This window comes from Pangasianodon hypophthalmus, chromosome 13 (genome assembly GCF_027358585.1).
Source record: "Pangasianodon hypophthalmus isolate fPanHyp1 chromosome 13, fPanHyp1.pri, whole genome shotgun sequence".
Classification (NCBI taxonomy): Eukaryota; Metazoa; Chordata; class Actinopteri; order Siluriformes; family Pangasiidae; genus Pangasianodon; species Pangasianodon hypophthalmus.
The window spans coordinates 5,911,482-5,933,808 of NC_069722.1; the positions used below are offsets into that span (position 1 = coordinate 5,911,482).

The 22,327-nt window shown below is 38.1% G+C and overlaps 2 protein-coding genes across 8 annotated transcripts in view; one reads left to right on the forward strand and one right to left on the reverse strand.

Moving 5' to 3' along the window:
• The first annotated feature begins 877 nt into the window (after nucleotides 1–877).
• tmem98 (transmembrane protein 98) lies at nucleotides 878–7,684 on the forward strand. 3 transcript variants are annotated; one of them, XM_026916324.3, is made up of 8 exons: nucleotides 878–1,076; nucleotides 2,211–2,233; nucleotides 4,803–4,993; nucleotides 5,249–5,380; nucleotides 5,510–5,543; nucleotides 5,657–5,772; nucleotides 6,706–6,765; nucleotides 7,437–7,684. In XM_026916324.3, the coding sequence occupies exons 3-8, from the start codon at nucleotides 4,803–4,805 to the stop codon at nucleotides 7,624–7,626; spliced, it is 723 nt and encodes a 240-aa protein (XP_026772125.3). In that variant the 5' UTR covers nucleotides 878–1,076; nucleotides 2,211–2,233; the 3' UTR covers nucleotides 7,627–7,684. The 3 variants fall into 3 exon arrangements, with proteins under 3 accessions (XP_026772125.3, XP_026772124.3, XP_053095123.1); XM_026916323.3 differs by lacking the exon at nucleotides 2,211–2,233 and having other exon boundaries at nucleotides 885–1,076; XM_053239148.1 differs by lacking the exon at nucleotides 878–1,076 and having other exon boundaries at nucleotides 2,190–2,233.
• A 1,606-nt stretch (nucleotides 7,685–9,290) lies between these two features.
• The window catches only part of svilc (supervillin c), a 33,283-nt gene continuing 20,246 nt past the window's right edge, over nucleotides 9,291–22,327 (reverse strand). For 3 of the 5 annotated variants that reach the window (XM_026916322.3, XM_026916319.3, XM_026916318.3), the window contains 20 exons: nucleotides 22,090–22,131; nucleotides 21,263–21,331; nucleotides 19,816–19,890; nucleotides 19,524–19,735; nucleotides 18,218–18,375; nucleotides 17,953–18,045; nucleotides 17,588–17,724; nucleotides 16,648–16,795; nucleotides 16,399–16,538; nucleotides 15,562–15,737; nucleotides 15,331–15,469; nucleotides 14,547–14,841; nucleotides 13,919–14,131; nucleotides 13,315–13,522; nucleotides 12,785–12,915; nucleotides 12,521–12,676; nucleotides 11,811–11,939; nucleotides 11,600–11,703; nucleotides 10,263–10,418; nucleotides 9,291–9,541 (listed from right to left, as the gene is read on the reverse strand). In XM_026916322.3, the coding sequence (XP_026772123.3) occupies nucleotides 9,455–9,541; nucleotides 10,263–10,418; nucleotides 11,600–11,703; nucleotides 11,811–11,939; nucleotides 12,521–12,676; nucleotides 12,785–12,915; nucleotides 13,315–13,522; nucleotides 13,919–14,131; nucleotides 14,547–14,841; nucleotides 15,331–15,469; nucleotides 15,562–15,737; nucleotides 16,399–16,538; nucleotides 16,648–16,795; nucleotides 17,588–17,724; nucleotides 17,953–18,045; nucleotides 18,218–18,375; nucleotides 19,524–19,735; nucleotides 19,816–19,890; nucleotides 21,263–21,331; nucleotides 22,090–22,131 (2,868 nt within the window). In that variant the 3' untranslated portion in view covers nucleotides 9,291–9,454. The remainder of the gene's footprint in view (nucleotides 9,542–10,262; nucleotides 10,419–11,599; nucleotides 11,704–11,810; nucleotides 11,940–12,520; nucleotides 12,677–12,784; nucleotides 12,916–13,314; nucleotides 13,523–13,918; nucleotides 14,132–14,546; nucleotides 14,842–15,330; nucleotides 15,470–15,561; nucleotides 15,738–16,398; nucleotides 16,539–16,647; nucleotides 16,796–17,587; nucleotides 17,725–17,952; nucleotides 18,046–18,217; nucleotides 18,376–19,523; nucleotides 19,736–19,815; nucleotides 19,891–21,262; nucleotides 21,332–22,089; nucleotides 22,132–22,327) is intronic. The other 2 variants (XM_026916320.3, XM_026916321.3) reach the window with 2 other exon arrangements.

A 22,327-nucleotide genomic window follows, 5' to 3' on the forward strand; every position in this document is an offset into this window, starting at 1 on the left:
ACAAAAAAATGTTCCTCAGTGGGTGGGACATTTTGGTGCGTTTAAAAACAAAATATTTATAAATTGTACTTTTTAGTCAATTATCAAACCATTGTAATGTAAGTTTAAGGAAATAGTGTCCAACAGACTTTGCATTTATATACATCATTTGTATAAGGCCAGCTGGATATTAGTGATGTGTGCTATTATGAATACTACTGGAAGATTATCCAGTTAATGCAGATTCTGACTAATCTCAAAACCTGACTAATCTCAAAACCAAGTCCTGAGTACTTCAATGCAATGGTGCTGGGTTTTGTTTTTATTTATTTTTTTGCTACTAATTTGCTAATAAAATGCACTGCTTTCCACTGACTGTCATTGGAGAGGGGGAACCAGAGACACTGATTTCAGACCCAGGCCTGGTGAGAGGCCCAGGAGGGTTTAGTAGTCCACTGACACTGTGGTGTTTGGAAATGTAGGCCTATGCATGCTTTGCAACTCAGGTTCGTGTTCCCCTATTTTGTGAAAAGGTTTGGTCGAGGTAAGTGCTTCCATAGACCACAGAGGTCGTCGAATATGTAAAGGGTGTCTGGCTATTATTTACTTTCATTCATACAAGTTTGCAAAGATGTCGCATAAGTCAGGTGCACAAAAAAGAAATGAGAAACTGAACAAAGACTGGTTACGTCAAGGGAATGTATTGCAAAGTTGTTAAAACAATACTGACAAGCGAACAATTTCGCTTGTTTTGTATGAGTGAAGCACATACATACACAACCTCGACATTTTTGACGCAAGCAGCAATGTATTAATATACAATATAACTAATATATTAAAATATTATTAGCAAATTAGTAGCAAAAATACAGCACCATTGCATTTAAAATATTACTATTTTAATATATAATGCGGGATTTTTGGGCAGCATTAAGGTGAATTGTTGCTAGGAAACCCATCAGTCCAATCTGGCAACCCGTCTCCTCCATCGCGCGCGCTCTCATTCCGGAGCTCTCCGCGCTGTCTCCAGCCGCGCGCGCGCACCAACCAGCCGCTTTGTTTTCGCCAGAAAAACGCCTCAAAATGGAGGAGCACAGGTAAGACCTCTGACTACTTAGGTATTAAAGTATTTATGTACTTCATTCCTTCCGAAAATTGTGCTTTAATGTGAAATTATTACAGTCTAGACCGGGAAAATGACAACATAATGAGTCTGAATATACAGTTGGGGAAAAAAGGGGGAAAAAAAGTTGCTTTTCGATGTTCACTTTGTGCTTCAGACTTTAAAAGTTAATTAACTACAAAACAGCCCACTTTTATATTCAATATAGTTTTTAATTCAGGCAAAACATCAGATAATATAATATTAGCTACAACTAACAGGAAGTTTCTGTCAAATTTTATCACGGCCTACAGGTAATGGCGTTTATCTCAGACTAAGGCTGTGTCCTAAATCACATCTTAGCATACTTAATAGTGTGTCACAAAAAAGTGCACTACCTTTTGCATAACAATGTTATTATATTAGATTCTGTTATATTAGATTCATATGGCCTATACTGACCCAACATTGCATTCCTTTCAGAGAGACCAATATTTTTAATAGTGCATTTATTCTGAAGTTAACTTGTCTGAATTATGATTAATGTAAGTTACTGATAAATTATAATTTGTCACGAATAATACAGTGCAATGTAGGGTTGCTATATTCTTTCTGATATATAATAATGATTTTATATGATTTTTTAAATATGATCTTTAATTAACATATGATAGGGCTGCACAATATATCGAAAAATCGAAAAAAAATGTAAATATTGCGATATGCACGTTGCAAGGGCTTGCGATAACTGAATGATTTTAATACTTCAGAAGTTACGAAAAGTCAAAGATTTAGGGCGACGCAGACAGAGAATGCTTTCTTTTCCTCCTAAGAACATGAAACATGCATGTTGGTTATGTCATTTTCAGTTTTTAAATATATAAATATATATAAATATAATTTAAAGTGATTTTACACACTTATAGCATTATTGTACCGCATAATCACATTTTTCTTCAATATCTTGCAGCCCTAATATATGATTTTAAAAAGCCTCCATTGTCAGTGTGTTGTGAGGGTCAGAGGTCAAGTTGTAACTTTATGTTTTCTGATTTTTTTAAAGTCTTCAGGACAAAGGACTTTCTTAATAACATGACAAACTGTATTTTATTTTTTTTGTCTCTTCAAGAGGCAGAAAGAACAGAGAGGCAGGTGAGGAAATGGCTGTTTATATCTGCTATAGATATATTGTTGTGAATATTGTGAATATCAGAAATTGATCTGATCTTATAACAAATTGAAAAGTTAGTCATTCCAAAATTGAATTGGAGGTTTTTTTTTATTTAAATAGAAATTTGACATTTGATTTGATTGTATTATTTTTATACTTTATATTATAGTTTTTCTTTATAGTTTATAAGTGCTTTAGTTAAACAAATTAAAACTTAGTAGTTTTTAAAGAAAACTATATATCTGATGGGTATCGATATCGGCTGATACTCAAGGTTTCAGTTTCTGTATCAGAAAAGAAAAAGTGGTATTTTGCCATCTCTAGCAATAACATAAGTGATAACAGGAATGAACTTCTTTCACAGATGTTCTGAACATGAAATCTAACTATAAACCGTACAGTACAGTGCTTCAATAAATACTTCATTCTTTAATAAATAAAAATTGTAGTCATTGAAAAATTGCTGTGGTATAAGTGGAATAAACACTTTGGAACAAGCTGTTATAGGAAAATAATCAACTTTATGATGATAAGAGTAACTCCGCTTAGTGCTGAGCCGCATCACACTACACCTATCGTTGATTATTTTCCTATGACAGCTCACAGACAGTAAGAATTCTTGAACAAAAAGACAAACTGGCATTCATATTCTGAACATTATTGCTGTATAATATGATTTGTTCAAAATTGATTCTAATAATAATAGGGAAAATGGCTGAATCATATTCTAAAAAAAATAATTAAATAATCTACGTTCCCCATTTCTCCTTTACATTGTATCATAACTAAAAATAGAAAGAAAAAAGTAAGAAGTGATTTCTTTCCTTATCTTTTCATATAATCACAGAGTTTTGGGAAATGGGCAATTTTTAACCACACTGAGCTCACAGATATGAGATAGAGGTATATTTTAGCTGATTAATCTGGCAACCCTGAACGCTGTAAGAAATTGCGGAGGCCTGATACAGTCTGAGTGGGTTGAATAGATCCGATTAAAGAATTCCAGCATTCAAAAACAGAATTTCAGAGAATAATCAGCATTAGAGAGTCGTTTCTGATGGAGCACAGAGCCGCGATGGCCAACAGAGGACAGAAATAAATCTCACTTCGATTAAAAAAAAAAAAAAAAAAGACCAACCATTTTTAAAATCCTAGGTCAAACATTTGGAATTCATGTTTTCAATGTAATATTACCTTTATTTCAATTTCAGAGCCTATATAAAATATATCTAACATAATGGTGGCACTGTGTGACTTCATATGTTTCAAATCATTTGTAGTAAATATTAATAAAATAAGTAATATAAGAAGAAAGAAATATTAGCTGTGTCCAGAATGATGTAAAGTTCTGTACAAATGAGAAAATTGACGAAGTGAATAATATTATAAATTATTTTTAGAATTAAATTATTAATAATGCCTTATATTTGAAAATTGCAGAGAATTTGAGGAGAAATTTTTGCACATAATGCAGATTTGTATTTATCATTTAATAACTAATGTTATTAATTGGTCATGTGAAGCTGGAACATAAATAAAGAATATAAATAATTTTCTAGTTGACATTCTCTGATCTTATAAAACTGAGAGTAAAATGCAGAAATGCATGTTTTTTCCACACATCTAATACACACTAAATATTAAATATATTCATAAGATTATGCTTTAGCAATAAGAGTAAAGTTTATTTTTGAAAATAAAGCGAGCACGATAACCTAACATACCATCACCTAACACACTGCACAGTACTGACAGTGTTCAAGTCTGTACACACACCAGAGTTAATGTAGCAGAAGTTAATGATCAACTTACTCATGGGTAAAGGTTCGATAGGTGTGGTCCTGATAAATTCATGCTCACTCCCACACACACACCTTATAAAATAAAGAGATCTTAGAGAGCAGGTGTGGCTTCACATTATAGAGTATTTGAATAGACAAAAGGGTTAATTATTAAAGGTTAGATGTTAGTGTTAAACTCATGAGTGATTGGATTTATATGAACACTATATATACTGTATGCTGAGAAATTGAATGGGGGTCTCAGTTAAATACGTCACTTCTCTTTTTGGCACTAATCTTTAAGTATGTCTAAACCAGCCCTGGTGCAATTTTTGGAGTTTTTTACTATTTTTGGACATTTTTTTGCACAATGGAAAGTGCACTCAAGAAATCCCACAGTTGAGACTGTTGCACAAAGGGCTTTTTCATTAAAGGTTTGAGTGCTATTTTTGTTTATTTTTTAACTTTTTGCACTTAAAGGCCGACTCTGACATTTTGCTATGCATCCTGTTTATTCTTAAAGGAATTGGGTTCCAATGTGGCAAAACCATTTTAGTCGACCTTTATAATGCAGACAGGAGAAAATAAGTGTATTGAATAATAAATCCAAACAAATAAATGTTTTTAAAATATTTTTCCTTCTCAAGTCCAGAGCCACATGCATTTGTGCATGTGTTTTGACAATTCCTTATACACTACCTAAAGCCTTATGATACTTTTTAAAGCAACTTGTATCTTAATGTTTGAAATTTGGCCTCTGTTCCCTCAGATGAACCCCAGACATCTGGTTAAAGCCTCTGATCACGCCCCCTGCATCGGACACATCACGATGGAGACAGTGGTTATTGTGGCCATCGGAGTGTTGGCCACCATTTTCCTGGCATCGTTCGTGGCACTGGTGGTTGTGTGTCGTCATCGATACTGCCATCGGCCCAACCTGTTGCATCACTTCGAGTCCAAGTAAAGCCAGAAACTTTGACCATTCAAAGTTCTCTTACAAAACATTATTTTAACTTCTCAGGCTTTATTATTCCTGAACATTAAGCCACATCCATGAGTATCACCTAACAAAACTATTAAAGTTTGTGTATTCACTATTTCGATCAATGTTCTTTTTTCAAGATTTTATTATGCTATACTTCTTGCAGTCCTCAAGCTTAAGTATCCAGTCTACAATGTCACTTACACTTCTCAAGCTTTAATTTCTCCACTCAGGCCCACAGTGGATCTGATTGGAGCGATGGAGACTCAGAGCGAGCCATCCGAGTTGGAGCTGGACGACGTGGTCATCACCAACCCACACATCGAAGCCATCCTAGAGAATGAGGAGTGGATCGAAGACGCCTCGTATGGCCTCTTCACCATGTCCTTCTCTGCAGTCATAATGATAATTATACACAAGATCAACATAATATCACACTTATCAGCCATCTTCTCATCACACATTTGATTGTCTCTGTCTTTCTCTATCCCCAGTGGCCTAGTGTCTCATTGTATCTCCATCCTGAAGGTAATTTATGTGCTTCTCAAAGGTCTGAACTCAGCAATCACACGGCAGTTATCATACTTTAAAACATCTTTTTGCTGATTGGGTTCATTCGAATATTGATTGCCTTCATACAGATATGCCACACTCTGACAGAGAAACTTGTTGCCATGACGATGGGCTCTGGAGCAAAGGTAAAAGCCCCTGCCAGCCTTAGTGACATCATCACGGTGGCCAAACGCATCAGCCCCAGGTAAATAAGGAACGGAAACCAAATCAAACACCTCCAGTCATGTTCATGTGCACTAATTAAACAAATAATCTTCAGTTCATCTGTCTTTTCCACATTATTAAAGGAATAGTTTGGCAAGTTATAATTTTCCCTAATGGTGCTAACAAGTAATGGATGTCTGTTTCACCCAATTCTTTCCAGCATTTCCATGCATTTAAGTTCAAATGAGATAAATCTCGGGTTTTAAATGAACACTTTGGTAACATGGCGAGAGTTCTGTAAATTCTGCCTTCAGTCTTTTAAGGAGAAGTGCAGCAGGCAGAATGATAAAGTGATTGTGCTTGGCCAAAATGGCTGCACTATTGACATTGTAGTTTGCTAAAACTATGTCCAAAAACCAAAACTGTGTAAACTGGATGTGTTTTAAAGTAGATATTTACAGTAAGTGGGCATATACTTATGGAACCTAATTTTGCTGTGATAAACTTCCAGTACTCTTTGGTAAAAATCAGTTACCAAACCATGATTAGATGGCGACAAAATGATTCTCAGTGTCAGGAAATGTAGGTGCTTTGTAGCAGTCAGTAAGACTTATGCTATTGGGAAGTCTTCAGGACAAAGGAGTTTAAGCTTTCTGGTTTCTCAGTAATATGATATTTTTGTGAGTTAATGTTAAAGTTATTAACATCAACTTTAAAAGTATGTTAAAATAAAAGATATGGTTTGTTTTGCAGACATTCCGCAATGCTAAATGTACTTTTATCTGCTACCAATTACAACTGTAAAATGTTGACTATATGTTAATGGGCTGGTTATGGCAGTCACCTTACAGAGTGGTGACAGTCCATAGATGGTTGTTCGCTCATTATTAAGTGAACTAAAGTGGAATGTCCAGCTAGGAGCATATTATTACACTGTGGAGAATACTCTATATCATCATCTCTGATTTCACAGGGTAGATGATGTGGTTCGGTCGATGTATCCCCCACTGGACCCAATCCTCCTCGATGCCAGGTAACTATATTTGCTATTTAGTATATAAGTCATCTTACAGGTTTGACTCTCACTTAGGTAATAATAAAATGAGATGAGCCAGCTGACATATGAAACTGGAATAACTGAGATTTGCATAGGTGTTTTGAACTCTCCCATATTAATTGACACTCTCTGGAAGCCCTGCCGTCTCCCCCCATCTCTGAGTATGTTTTGAAATAAAATCTATCATTGTATGTTCAACTTAGTTAACATTAGACAAGTATTTACTTAACATCAGTTGAGCATATTTATTGGGGATGTACCAAAATTTCAGTGAGGAAAAAAAGGGCAAAAAAGTTTGACCAAAAAGATCAAATTAGTTATTTCACGGTTTCTGTGAGGGACACTAGACAAGTGATTTTTGAAAGGAAAATATAGAATTGGTTTTTTTTTAATGCACTTTCAAGCCCCCTTTCCTGGCTTTATACAGTACTTCCCTTTGGGGTTGGCAGGCTTGAAAATGGTTTTGGGAAGTGTAAATCTTTAGGGTATTCATGAGGGACCATTCACAGCAGCAGAAGGTGAGTCACAAGTGAAGAACTAGAGCATTAGGATGAATATCCCCAGTGTTTGTACTTGTAAGCAGTTTGGAACATGGAGGGTCTTCACCATGCTTCCTGCTCTCACAATGTTTCTTTATATACTTTCAGGGCTACAGCATTGCTGCTGTCCGTCAGTCACTTAGTGCTGGTTACGCGGAACGCCTGTCACATGTCTGGCAGCCTGGACTGGATCGACCAATCACTGCATGCAGCTGAGGATCACATGGTAGTGCTCAGGGAGGCAGCCTTGGCGTCAGAACCAGAGAGACGACTACCAGAAAGAGAGCAGTCCATCTGAGTCACAAATACACACACACACACACACACACACACACTCACACACACACACAAACACACACACACAGCAAGTAGGGTACTGTGACACAGAAAATGTCAAATGCAATCCACACATATACTTAGCAATAGCTTTTCTTGCACAAACACCTTACCTTCTTGTTTTAATCGTCTTTTTTAATCTGTTACATTGCTTGCAGCGATAGTTACAATCACTTTCTACTTTTTCACTATTAGTGTAAATGAGTTAAAACAATCAGGGGCACTTATACTATTCTTATCCACCTCTTTTTTTATAGCATGGTAGTTTAAACCTCCTAAACTGTATTCATATATGGATCTGTTGTTCTGGTTGTCTATATTATTGCAGCTGGTAGGCACAATAAGTACACAAACATATCAAAATTCATGTTCTTGCCTCAAATCAGCTAAATGTTTGTATATAGTGAACAAGAAACATACATATTTAATATGCACAGTATTCACAAGTGTTTAGTTATATAGTCATGTATAAAATGTGGAGTTAGTTTAGAAAGGAAGCACTAGTGTGTATCATTATATTCTCAGATTGTGGAGCAAAATTAAAAATTCATGTTCAGATACAAAGATCCCAGATTCTACTAATCATAAACTCAGAAACACACACACTCCATTTTTGTGGCCTGTAATCCTAAATCACATGATGTTTAAAGCCTTTCTAATTTCCAGACCTCACCACACTGCTTACACACCTAACAAATGCCAATACAACCAGCTTAAACATTAACAAAAGTCTTAACCATTGCCAGCCTAACACTGAGCACATGCTATCATAATATTGCTATTACAGTGGCCATGAAATCAAAACTGGTGTTTTAGAGCTTTTTATATGCCCTTGTGGAGAAAATATGATGCACTGTCTTTTGTAAATATTCTTATTTTAATTTTACAGTTTCTAATTTCTAGGAAAGCAGTGAAAATGTTTTGATGAATCATCCTGTAGTTGTCAGATTTGGATCTAATCAAACTCTTTCTAGAAATTATGAATTAAACAATGTTTTTTCCTTACCAAAGTCACCAGCATATTTTAAAATAAACAAAGAATTGCCTCAGTTTGGGAAACTACAGATGTGAAGTTTGGATTAAAAAATGATTGAGTCTTCCTTTATAACCTTTATATTCTAGTATATCCACTGTCTCAGTTAGTTGCTGTTTCTCTGCAGACTTTCACCTTTTTCAATTTACTGTTTTATTTCTTTCATTTGTAATCCAATATGTACAGTCAAATTAAAGTTTCATAGAGAAAATTTTTTCATTCCAGTTTATTTGTGTTCTTATAGCTGATAAGAGATACCAGATTTAATTCCACGGCAGTAAAACAACTAATGTTTTTTTTTATTCACATTTTCCCCCCAGGCCTGGAATAAAGGGTTAGTGATGAGAAAAGATGGGAAAAAGTGTAGAAAGGGAAAGGAAGGAGAAAGAAAACAAAACAGCTTTGGCTGATAAGAGAGAGGAAATCGAAAGCCATTGAGTGAGTGTAGGCAGGCAGTCCTCCTCAGCCCCCTGGACTTTTGGCTAAAATCAGTGGATGAATTTCTGTAAGGCACTAAAGTGACCACACTCAAAACACACACACACACACACACACACACACACACACACACACACACACACACTCTCTCTCTCTCTTACATAATCATTAGGTTTTAAACTGTACATGAAAAAGGGGGTGACATTACAAGAAAATAGGATTATTTCAAAAACAAGGACTACAAAAAAAAGTCTTCTGCTTAACATAGAAATTTAAACTGCTTCAGTAGTTCTGGGTCAGTAGTCTTTCAAATGCAGCTTCAGTACAGGCCTTTGCTCTTTTTCAGGTTTAACTGCTGCAGCTCTGGCAAGGAATTGTAGTCTTTCCTCTTCATTCCTAAAACCACCTGCAAACAAAGACATATTGCTTGATGCTTTATCTCTCATGCTAGTTTACATTTCTAAACCCTAACGCTGCATTCACATCACAAGGGGGCAACCATAATTATCAGCTTCCAGCTTCCACCTTCCAAAAAATGCCTTTGTTGGTTTCTAGGTTTTAAGAATTTTTGGCTCTTTCTGAGCGACGTGAGACAACTGGAGACATGAGCATGTCATGCATTCAAGGAAACAGAACTCTTATAAGAGGAACTTTAGTTTTTATAACTGATAGCAAATTACTGATCATTTGCAAATCACCAATAATGCTACTGCTAGATAATGTTAAATCAAAAAAAAAAAAAAAAGCCACTGTTTTACCTAGAAAATGAAATGAAATTGCACGACCATTCTCCAGTCTGAATATTTTGTGCCCAGTTCTCCCTAGAATATCACATTATAGGAATGCGAAAATGTGGAACCATGGAACTTCTTGTGGTTTAGCAGCCTAAACACAAGGAACATGTAGTCTTTAACAGTCACCCAAAGCTGCTTGAGGTTTTTTTTTTTAAACCACATTTTCTCCCTAATTAAGTCTTGGGCAATTCCTATCCACTGGATATATGCAAATTGCATGTGCCCCTCACCCTACATGTGCCCCATTTTAAAGTTCAACACATTCAACTTTTTCCAAGACATTTCAAATGCGTAACCTCGATCAAATACACATATGAAGGTTTAGTAACTGACCTGGAAGTCATGATCAGACAGATAGGTCTCCAGGTGCAGAGGGTTCACCCCGTCTGGTAAAGGTCTTGTTAGTAGATCCTGCACAGAGTACTGAGTCCCGCTGAGGAGAGCTAATGCATCCTGCACTAATGTTAGCTTCTTCTGCACTGAGGGCGCCTGCAGAAACACGCACACATACACACACACCATTCGATTTAATTCACCAGCATCACCTAATGTAGATTTATATCACTGTTGGATTCTCAAGTCTGATTGGTCAGAAGGTGGTGATTAATTTCCTATAACAGCAGCATGTACAGAATGGAAGCTGCGTCACATTACTGGATTGGAAAAACATCTAATTGTTGATTATGGTATTGAAAGAGTCTCCAGTGTCAGCACTTTGTAACAGTCAGAGGTAAAGCTGTACCCTTATGTGTTCAGACATGGGAAAGTCTTCAGGATGGAAGGATTTGTGGTTTCTCTATAACATGACAATCTGTATTTTTTTAGTTCAACCTATTTACCTTCAATAACTGCAAAAAAGAAAAGAGGCTGGTGAGGGAATAACTGTTTATAGCTGCAGTAACATAAAATGATAACTAACTTGTTTCATGAATGTTTCATAACATGAAATGGATAAAAAAAAAACTCTTAACTGTGCTTCGTTTTTGGCTGCATCACACCACCCTGTCATTGATTATTTTCCTATAACAGCATGCCCAGAAATACTTTACATAAGACAAAGGGCTGCACAGTTAATTATACTTTACTTGTGCTCAGCTTCCTTAATTAAACAAACACAATCGACAGTGACATTTGTGAGCTTATCTAATGTTAGCTAATTAATGGGCATTAGAGATCATTTTTAATTTCTTCTGGTGCATTAAATCACAAGCTCCCCATGCATGCTTCAGCTGTCTGTGCAATCACAGCATGCTCTAGAGTTTAATTTGGTTCATATTTAAAAGATAAAAACAATCTAAGAAAATTGAGTGTGCATTTATGTGAAATAGGCTGATTTCTGTGGAGTTAAACTAGTAAAATACAATGTGTACAGATAAATAAATATGAAAAAATGGCTGCAAATGATTATACCACATAATTTAGTAAGATTAAGGTAAATAAAACATACAGTTAATCATAAAATCTAAATCAATGCTAAAACAAACTCAATCATAGATTAAATAAAACCTCCTGCCTAAACAATATTGTACAGAATAAACTGAAAATTCAGTTGAGGGGCATAAGCTAAATTCCCATGTTATTTGCAAAATCATCTTGCTCTTCATTTTAGATATTACCATGCAGCCCTACTGTGACGATGATGATGATGATGATGATGATCTCCTACTGACCTGTGTTACTCGTCTCTCCCAGGATGGGAAAACATTAGTGAAAGTGAGAGGCTCGGCTCCTTCCTCAAGAAAATAAGCCATAGGAGGCCGTCTGGGGTTTCTCTCTGTATCACACACACACACAGGTACGGAACATGGACTAAATTCCTCTGGCACCATCACTAAGACAAACATCAAACCCGTTTCTACTCCTATTGCCACTTTCTCTGACCTCTGCAGTACTGAAGTGCCGTCTCCATGGCACATTTCCTCTCTGTGTCCCAGAGGGGGCGCTGTGAGGTGTGAGCCGAGCTGCTCTGCCATAGATAAACTTCCAACGAGTTATCCAGCAGGAACAGAGCTGCAGAGACAAGCGCAAATCACCATCTACTTCCCGATACCATCTCTCTGCCTGTCTGATGCCTGCCTGTTTCCATGTCTGTCTCTCTTGCTCTTAATCTGTCTCACTCTCACTGTGTGTGTGTGTCTCTCTTGCAGTCTGTGTGTGTGTGTGTGTGTGTGTCTCTCTCTCTCTCTCTCTCTCTCTCACTGTCTGTCTCTTTCACAGTATCCATGTCTATCTCTCCTTCATCCAGTCTCTATTTTTCTCAGTCTCTGTGTCTGTTTTTCTCTCACACAGTCTCTGTCTCTCTCTCTCACACACACACACTGTCTTCTATGTCTGTCTGTCTCTCTCTTCTGTAGCCTATGTGTCTGTCTATATCACAGTCTCTGTCTGTCTCTCTGAGTCTCTGTGTCTATCTATCTTGCAGTCTGTATTTGTCTCTCTGCCTGCCTGTCTCTCTCTTTCACTGTCTCTGTGCCTGTCTTTCTTTCAGTTTCTGTGTCTGCCTCTCTCTCTTTCTGCCTCTGTCTATGCCTTACTCTCTATCTGTGTGTGTGCATGTGTGTATAATTGTGTATTTTGCATATCACTCTCACCTGGCTGTGGCACGGAGTATAAGCAGTCCTGAAAAAAAGGCATTGCCGTGATGACCCCAGTTGCCCGGGATGCGCACAACAGCTCCTCCCCTTTGAACATTCCTGATTGGGCACTCAGGTGAAAGAGGCGGGGAGTGAAGTTGTACTTGCCAGGATCTATAAAGAACACAAGAGCACAATAATTTATTTATTGTAATTAAGATATTTCAAATTAGGGATTTTCTTACTATACATAGCATATTATAGGATATTTCAGAGTGTCACCTTGCAGCATGCAGTCATAAGCCTTCCTATCCTGTGGCCCAATAGCATTCCAGAACTCTGCAGGCTCCGCCCCTTCTTCTACTTCCTGAATATTCAGACTGCTGTTGCTCAATTCCATCTCAGGAGGACGCCTAATACACATCCATCACATTCAAAACTATCCACACTGAAGCATAACAATGTCCACTAAAGACATTTTCACAGCTTAGGTAGTTAGCATGCTATTTAGCTAGTTTGCTAGGTAGCTATTTGATTCATGAAATTGTAACCTGGTTATGTTCTGTACAAGAAAAATAGATCCATTCTCAGGTAAGCCAATGAAATATCAAGTGATGGTGTCCAAAACCAAATGCTATGTGTATCATGTGTTACAATTTGTGATCTACTGCAACACTATTTCGTACAGGGTCAAAATGTTGTCCGATGTGATGGACACCTTCAAATCATGTGACTACTTTTTGAAATTAATGTAGTAATTTTTTTGGAGTTTCTCACATTTTTTTCTCATTAGTCTGAGGCACAGGTCTTACGTGTGTGTGAGCTGCTGGACGGTGTGTTTGGCGACTTGGCGTGCACTAGCGTGGGCCTTGCAGCCGTGCCACAGGTAAAGCACCGCCTGCTGGATGTTTATCAGAAGCACAGAACCACGAGAGCGCAGGCTGGAGGTACAGCACTCCACCTCCAACAGACTGGCCTCTAACGGCACAGCACCCCTCACACAAAAGAGGCGCCAGTCACCTGAAAACACACACACACACAGGTTATTACAACATGAAGGATCAGATATATACATGACAATGCTGTTGACTTCTTGATTCTGATTGGTTGGAAGGGGTTGATTAATTTTCTATAACAGCAGCTCTGACAATATTGTAGGCTGTAATTCAAATAACAGATTTACATCAATGTGCTCGCTTTAATTTGTTATGGTTTCTATAATACCAGTGTGGAGACTTGTATGGTAAACGCTCCACATAAACAGATTATAAACAAAGAAAAGTAACATTAACTCTGCATCACGCCACCCTGTCGTTGATTATTTTCCTACAACAGCATACCCCACAAGTGTTTTACTACTTATTTTAAGTTTTATAATAAGTTTTTAAGTGTGCTATGTTGTGAACAGATACTGACCTGTGTGTTTGCTGTGTCCTTTGTGAATGACCAGCCCTCCTTGGAAAAGCTGCAGAAAACACGGTGGCTCCTCCCCTTCTTTTACATTCACCTGAGGCTCATTCGCAAAGGATAGTGGTAAGGACAGGTCCTTTCTGTTGATCTGTGAGTGCCTTCCCTGCCAGATGAAAAGGGCAGAGCTTTCCTGGTCCAAACTTTCATCCTCAGAGATGCCTTTTGAAATTTACACACAGACAACACGCACACATAATTACAAATATATTCCAGGACACACAGTAAACCTTAAAATTAGTTTTTTTAGGCAAACACTACAATGATTGGGCAATATGGGCAAGGTATAATATGATACACTGTATACAATGATATGAAAACTTTTTCAAGTATCACAATATTTAGTTTAGCTGAGCTTGTTGGGATGTAAACAAATTGTGAACAATACAAAAATTGTAAATGTAAAAAATATTTCCAAAGGAACAACAGGTAAAGAAAAAATAAACAAAAAATTTGTTACTCTGAATAACATTAAAGTTAGTTAAAATTGTATAAGGATATTGAGTATTGTTACAATTTTGCACGATAATGATCCCATATTGCCCCATAAGCCACCGTCTCACACACACAAACTCACCTGTAACACTGAGACGGTACATCCAGCGTATAGCGTATGTGTTGTCCTCATGTAACTGCCCCATGCTCTCTGAAGCCACTCTGCAATCTTCTCCCATGCCAGTGTGCCAACTTTCTACAGAAACAGTGCTGAGCTCCGCCTGCTGGCCATCGACAAGTGTAACCAAGTCCCGCCCTCTCTGCATGTCCACACCATGTAGAATGACAGGCTCCGCCCCTGACACACACCTACCAGCAAACAGGGCTTTGGCATCACATGACCATGTGTCAGCTGGACAGTCTACAAGAAAAGAGGTCTGTAGAGAAAGAGTTCGAGAAGGTTACTGTCAGCTGAAGTAACTAACTTGTTTAGTGGACATTCCATAACCTTAAATGTAACTATAAATGGATAAAAGTTATGATGTATCTTTGTTTAATTAATACAATTGGCAAATTGCTGTGGTATGAGAGGAATAAAGCTCTTCAGGACATTACTGAAAAAACAATCAACTTCAGGGTGGTAAGAGTAACTCCGCATTGCATCAAGCAGCATCACACCACCCTGTTGTTCATTATTTTCTTATCAACAAGTAACAGCAACTCCGATTGATTTATTCTTTAGTATGTGGATAGAGGTGGGTCTATGGTGCTCTCTATCACTGAGTAGATGCAAAGAGCACAACTGTATACATAGAAAGTGGCCTATATATAGGTTTACCTGATAAAATAATTAATGAGCATGAGTAATGAGTACATCATGATTAGGGAGATCTCATTACCTCAGTGGATGTTGCTGATCTGCTCACCTGCTTGACTTCCTGTCCGTTAGGAGTCACATCCTCCATCTTTTTACACCAATCCACAAACTTCATCCTGAAGAGAACGGTCTCGTTCTGCTCAAAAACACAGCCAAACAGAGCCCAGTCTGGCCGACCCACACCCTTCCTAAAGTCACACACATGCACAAAAATGTGTCTAGTTATATAATCTCCCTATTGTATGATAGTCCTAGCTGCCTGTATGTTTATTAAACATACCTTTGAATCTGGGTGTTGCTCCCGAAGGGGTCGAGGGGGTTCATCCTGCAGTTGCTGTAGTCATAATCTCCGCTCCACACCTGCTGAGCCAAATGCAGTGCCAGCTTCCTGTCACTGGGGGAAACATCTTTCCCATGCCACAAGTAGAGCTCACTGCCAAAGTCAAACAGCAGGCTCTGAGAAGCAAAAAAAAAAAAAAAAAAGCAGGAATCAGCAGGAAAATCACTAATCTACGATCCCCAGGGAAACAAAATGAGTAATTTTGAATCAGGAATCATTCACCAATAACAGCGCTTTGTTGTACATTGTAAATAGGTCGAGGAATGGAATTTATGTAACTGAATGTGTATATGCGTGACTTGTCCAGGGAGCCTGATGAAATACTGTGCAACTTTGACTGACCTGAAAAATCACCAAAACTCAATCCCATTGGGAAACATGTTGGATTTGAATTTGCAGGTGAAACTTAGTCACATGTGACATTTCTTTCCTAACACTTGGTTGCGCCATTACTTGCCTCAATAACACCACCAATCCTGACAGAAATCCAGCAGTGTCTTGACATATTTCCTGTCAATTTCAGCCCACTGTTCCAATGACTGGGTGCACAAATCAGCTAGAGTTTTCTTATTTCTCCTGTGATTATGGAATTGAGGTCTGATTATTTTGCAGGCCAGTCCCACATTTCACTTAATACACCATACAGTCATCATCCAGCAATGTGCGAGTGTCAGTACTATGCAGTGCTTGGATATTAAAGACAAAAGGTAAACTCAAAGTCTGACAAAGAACTGCAATCCAGTTTAATCTACATTACATTTGTGTGTGAGCGATCACCTGGGAGGAGTCCAGCAGAGGGAGGCGTGGCATTGAGGCCCAGCCCTGCTCATGTGGGAGGAGTCTGTCTCCCTGCAGTCTGTACACACAGTTTGATTCTGTAATCGCCATCTCATACTGCTGATCATCATCTGAACAGCCTGCGCACACACACACACACACACACATACACAAAACACAGTCCCAAATCAAACATAATGTGTCATAACTAGAACAAAAAGATGATGCTGATTTGTGAGAGTCTCTAACCACTGTAAGAGGTTTTTCCTCCCAAAAGTTTCCAAAAGTCTGCAGCCTGTGGGTCGTCCGTGTTTAATCCCTCATCCAAGTGAATGACCTCTGTTGCTTGGCAACCCAGATCCCGCTGGGACACAACCATTGAGGCCATGGCAGAGGCCTTAGACAAACCGCCAATCAATAATACAGAATTAATAATGCATAATCATCAATATGAACAAAAATCATGGTACTTAGTGTCAAGGAAAAGTAAAAAGACATTTAAAAAAATAAAGACTAATGTATAATTTGAAGAAGAAGAAGAGAAGAAGAAGAAGAAGCCTAAGGAGCTGAAGAAGAAAAATAAAAAGCAGAAGATTAAGAATAAGAAGAAGTTGAAGAAGAAACAGGAGCAGCAGCAGATAAAGAAGAAGAAGAAACAGGAGAAGAAGAAAAAAAAAACTATAGGAAAATAAAGAATAAGGACCAAAGAAAGAAGAAACAAGTTGCAGAAGAGGAAGTAGTAGTAGTAGTAGTACAGAAATTAACAGTGAGGAATAAGAAGACAAAGAAGAATAAAAAGAAGCAGTAGATGAATTAGAAGAAGAAGACAAAGCAAAGAGGAAGCAGTAGAAGAAGAAGAAAAGGAAGGAGGAAGAGAAAAAGAGCATTACAAGAGCAATAATACTGTCTAGTTGTCAACTGAAATTTTAGAGATTTGACTGGTTGAGCTGCAGGTTTACTGTTTTGCTGATTTCTGATGCAGTTCTTGAAGCTACATTTCATTTCCATTGATAAAAATAAAGCATGTATATTAAACATAATGTTAACATGGACTATAATCTAACATTCTGCATTTGTGTTGATAATAGGAAGATTACTTTGTGGGGTTTAGCAGACAGGAATTTTTTGCAGTAATACAAGTATGTTTGTGTGTGTGTGTGTGTGTGTGTGTGTGTGTGTGTGTGTGTACCTTCTCTCTCTCGCAGGTGTTGGACAGCTGCCCTGTCCAGAGGAAGCACAGTGATGGAGTGACCAGCAGGAAGCAGTCCCCGCTGTTCAGGGAGCGAGCTACCGGCTCCACCAAGCGTACCTGCACTCGTCTGCATCCTGACACAGGGCAAAAAATATATTACCCACAATCCTCAAATAGTGGTCTACTGAAAAATCTCCTGGCAGGTCAATTGTCAGTTAGAAAACAACATTGTTCTGAAACAAAATATACTTATACAATAAAAGAAAAACCTGGAAATAGAAAGACAATCTATGTAACAAGTAAAGAGAGTTGATCTGCATTACTTTCAATACTTTCTTTCAAAAAGAAGGAGAAAACGTTACCTTTCACAAGGATTAGCATCAGGTTGCTGTAGGGTACAGGGCTTGGGACAGTCTTGGCAGATGAAGAGTTAGTGGAGCTGTGATTATTTTCAGCTGAGGGAGAAAAGACAAGACAAAATCTAAACTACTAATCTAATTCTGAACAGAGTAAAAAGAGAAAGGAAGACTAAACTTTTATTTAGGGCATGCATCACATCTGCTGTTTTGGTCTGAAGTTGGACTGTGATTACACACTTATCAGAGTGTTCAGGCTCACGTGATTCACCTTTATTGGTTTCCATGGCCTCAGGGTCTTCGTGGGCCTGCATGAAGTCCTGCATGATGTCGTCTCGGGCTGCGAGAACACGTAACGGATTCCTCGAACCCTGATTACGGCGGGACGGCCTGACCGAACGACGATGCTCTGCTACTGCAGAGCTCAATCTACACACACACACACACACACACACACCAAACTGACACCAAACTCTGTGCTGAGGAACACACACAACTGATCACAACTGATGCTATGATGATTTTAGCCCTTTGTTGACTTTTTGTGATGTATTTTAATAAATGATAGTGTCATTACAGAGTATCCTAAAAGAAAATAGGAATATACACTCACTGTCCACTTTAATAAGAACACCTGCTAATTTATGCAGTTCTCCAATCATTCAATCATGTGGCAGCAGCACAATGCATAAAATCATGCAGATACAGGTCCATCTGTTAAAGTCACAGAGATCACACTTTTTCCCTATTCTGATGTTTGATGTGAACATTAACTGAAGCTCTTGATCTGTATCTGCATGATTTTATGCATTGTGCTGCTGCCACATGATTGGCTGATTGGAGAACTGCGTAAATGAGCAGGTATACAGGTGTTCCTATTAAAGTGGATGGTGAGTGTGTAAGGTATTGTATATCTTATTATACCACAGTGTTTATTTAGCATTTATGGAAGGATTCTCCAGTTTCAGTGCTTTGTTACAATCTGAGATAAAGCTGTAACCGAGGAATTTGTGCTTTAGAGTTTCTTGGTAACAGGACAAGCTGCATTTTCAAACCGCAAACTTAAACAGAGAGGGAAAAAAGAGGCTGGTGAGAGAATGACTGTTTGAGAGAATGCTGCTGTAATGTAAGCGATAACAGGAACTAACTTGTCTTGTGGATGTTCCACAACACCAAATCTAACTATAAGTGGATACAACATGTGACGTGTCATTTTTAATTAAAAAAAAGTGTAATCATTGGCAAATTGCTGTGGTATAAGGAATAAAACAGTTCAGGTTGTTCTGTTATAGGAAAATAATTAACTTTCGTAACTCCACTTCAAGGTGAGTCACATCACACCACCCTATGGTTGATCATTTTCAGCAAACCCTATCATACACAAATATTAGTGAGTAATACTTAACATTTTCAAACTTTTATAACTGCTAAAATGCGCAGAACCCGAATTTATATACAGCCACTCAGGGAAATATGATACGCATTGAGGCTGTTGCCTAAAGTTCTGCACTCATTCTCACTCTCTCTCTCTCTCTCTCTCTCTCTCTCACACATACACACAAACACACTGGTCTTACATGGGAGTGTTCGACTGGCAGACAGTGCTCAGGTCCTGCTCTGTGTCTCCTGGACTGCTCTGACACTCGAGGAATGAGGGGGTGTCAGAGGTCGCGACCTCTTTGGCTCTCTCCATGGCAACAGGCTGCTGGGGTTCCTGTGGTTCGTCAAAACTCATTGATTGCGTCTCAGCCTCCTTCTGCACGGGAGCCTCAGATTCCACAGCGTTCTCCTACAAGTACAGTTGCACACTTTATTCATCTTACACCCATTTCTGTGTGTGTATATACACTGTCTATGTGCGTGTCATACCTTTTCTCTGCAGGGTGCCTGTGGTTGTGTTTGAGTGGGTGAGGAAACCTCCTGAGCTTCGTACGACAAACTTCTCTACAGAGAGAGAGAGAGAATTTTTCTCTTACACAAAATGAAATCACCAAGACATGTTCGATATCGGACATTCCCTTCTATAAATGCACTGGAACTGCAAGGCTAATTTTGGTATCCAGTAAAAGAAGCTTATACCACAGCGCTGCTGAATTCTTGAATCTGACTGGTCAGAAGGTGTTGATTAATTCTCTGTAACAGCAGCTCTGACAGTAGTTCTGGCTGCAAAGCAAATCCCAGGTTTATATTAATGCACAGTTTCTAATATGTTATCATTTCTTTAGTAACAACTTACACAGGGACTGTTTTTAAAAACATGTGTAATTGTTTTCTGTGAGGAGATGTTTATTTAGTAATGGAAGGAGTCTTCAGTGTCAGAGCTTTGTATCAGTTATAGATAAAACTGTAACGTTATGTTTTCTGACACAGGAAAGAAAAAAAGAGACGCTGGTGGATCTGGTGATGTATTTAGCTTCCAGAACACAAATGATAACAGAAATTTACTTGTTTTGTGGGCATTCCACAAAATTGAATCTAACTATGAACAGATAAAATGTATGCTGTGGTATTCTTTATTAAATAAAACAACTGTTAGTGTTGTGGAATAAAAGGAATAAAACACTTCAGGACATACTGCTATAGAAAACTATGGGGTGGTAACAGGAACTCTGCTTTGCATCGCACGTGTTTATTCCAAAATTAATCTTCATACTTTGGGCCACTTTGGGCCCGAGTTTAACGTTCCTGTGGAGCACCTCCAAACTATGTGCTAATGAAGAAAGAGATTATACTCCAAAATGGCCACAATGATGGTTTTAGCTCTAGATTGTCCTTTTGTCCATTTTTATGCATTACTGTGTGTCAAACAGCATCAGAAATGTCACCTCTATCTGACACACTGCACAACTCAATACAGTTTGAAGTAAGTGTGTAATGAGTTAAGCTTGCAGTTTGTATAAACTGGAGGTTATACACTTCAGCCTTGGAGCTCCAGTACCAATCTAAATTCAAGTATCGTCAGACAACAACTGTCTCGTCTGATTGATTACATTCAGGGTAAGGAGGAAATTGTCCAATGCTTCATTTCCAGCCATGGGTCACCATATAAGCAGCACACAACTGATACACCAAAGCACATGCTCATAGCATCACATGCTAAAAGCATCACTCTATCTTTGCAAGACATGCTCCACACACACACACACACACACACAGAGCGCTACAGCTGAGGAAAAACAGCCTGGATAGATAAAAAGCACATATCAGAGCTCAACGCATCAGCCCAATCAAAAGACGCTGGAACATGCAGAGAACTTCACCCTAAAGCTTAGATACAGCTGTATTTATACACATCTGCACACATACACACACTCACCTCATTAAAAAACATCTTGTACTGAGAGGGAGTGCTAGGAAGAGCATAAACAGAGGAATAGACAGGCTCCTAAAGACAGGAGATGAGAGGCAAGGAGATGACAGAAGAGAGACAAAAGGTGGTGTGGAAGACAGGAAAGTAGAGAAGAAAGGAGAAGAAAGAAGAAAAAAGAAGGGAAGATAGAGGAAAAGTAAAGAGACTCACATAAATACTAGAGGGTAAAATGAATCCATTTTTGAAATTTGCATGTGTAACAGAAATAACATATCCTTGTTTAGTTTGCTATCCTTGCTTAGCTTATGTTATGGTTCCTGATGATGACTTTTTAACTGTAAAAGCTAGCCTGGTTTATTAACGTAAGGCTAACTAAAATATTGTGTAATTGTGACATCAGCACTATGAAATAACACAAATGGAAGTATACATTAGCCAAGAAAAAAGAATTTAAAATCAGTCAAATCAGTATTCCTGATTAAGCCTTGCATACACTCGGCACCTTCTCAAGGAGTTTAATGAGCTCCTTAAATTTCATTTTAAGCAAAAACAACTTGTTTTAAGTAAAAAAAAAAATACTCTTTATAAATACATATTTGTATAAACTTGACTTTATAATTTACATTTGTATTAGAAGCACATTTTTAATCATAAGCCTCTTTAAGATGATTAAAAATATATAGTATGTCCAAACTTTTGTTTGGTTGTGTATACAAAAGATAATACTGTCTAATGGAGAATCTCTAATGGGAGGCAAGTGGTCATTAACAAATATTTAAAAAACCCTAAAAACAACTGGACGTTGAAAATCCACACACACTTGTTACCCTTACCCAACACTGAGCTGGAGGCTCGTGTGCAATGTTGCTCTCATCCTACAGGAGGCAGCACAGGACAGGAATGAGACAGAAGCAGGCACAGGAAAAATGACAAACAGAAGACGCTAAATAAGAGTCTAAACATTGCTCTACACACAGAAAATGAGCAGAAGAAATATCCACATACACACTGTACAAGTCTGTCAACAGGACACAGCTGAAGACATTTACATAACATCATGTCATCACTCAG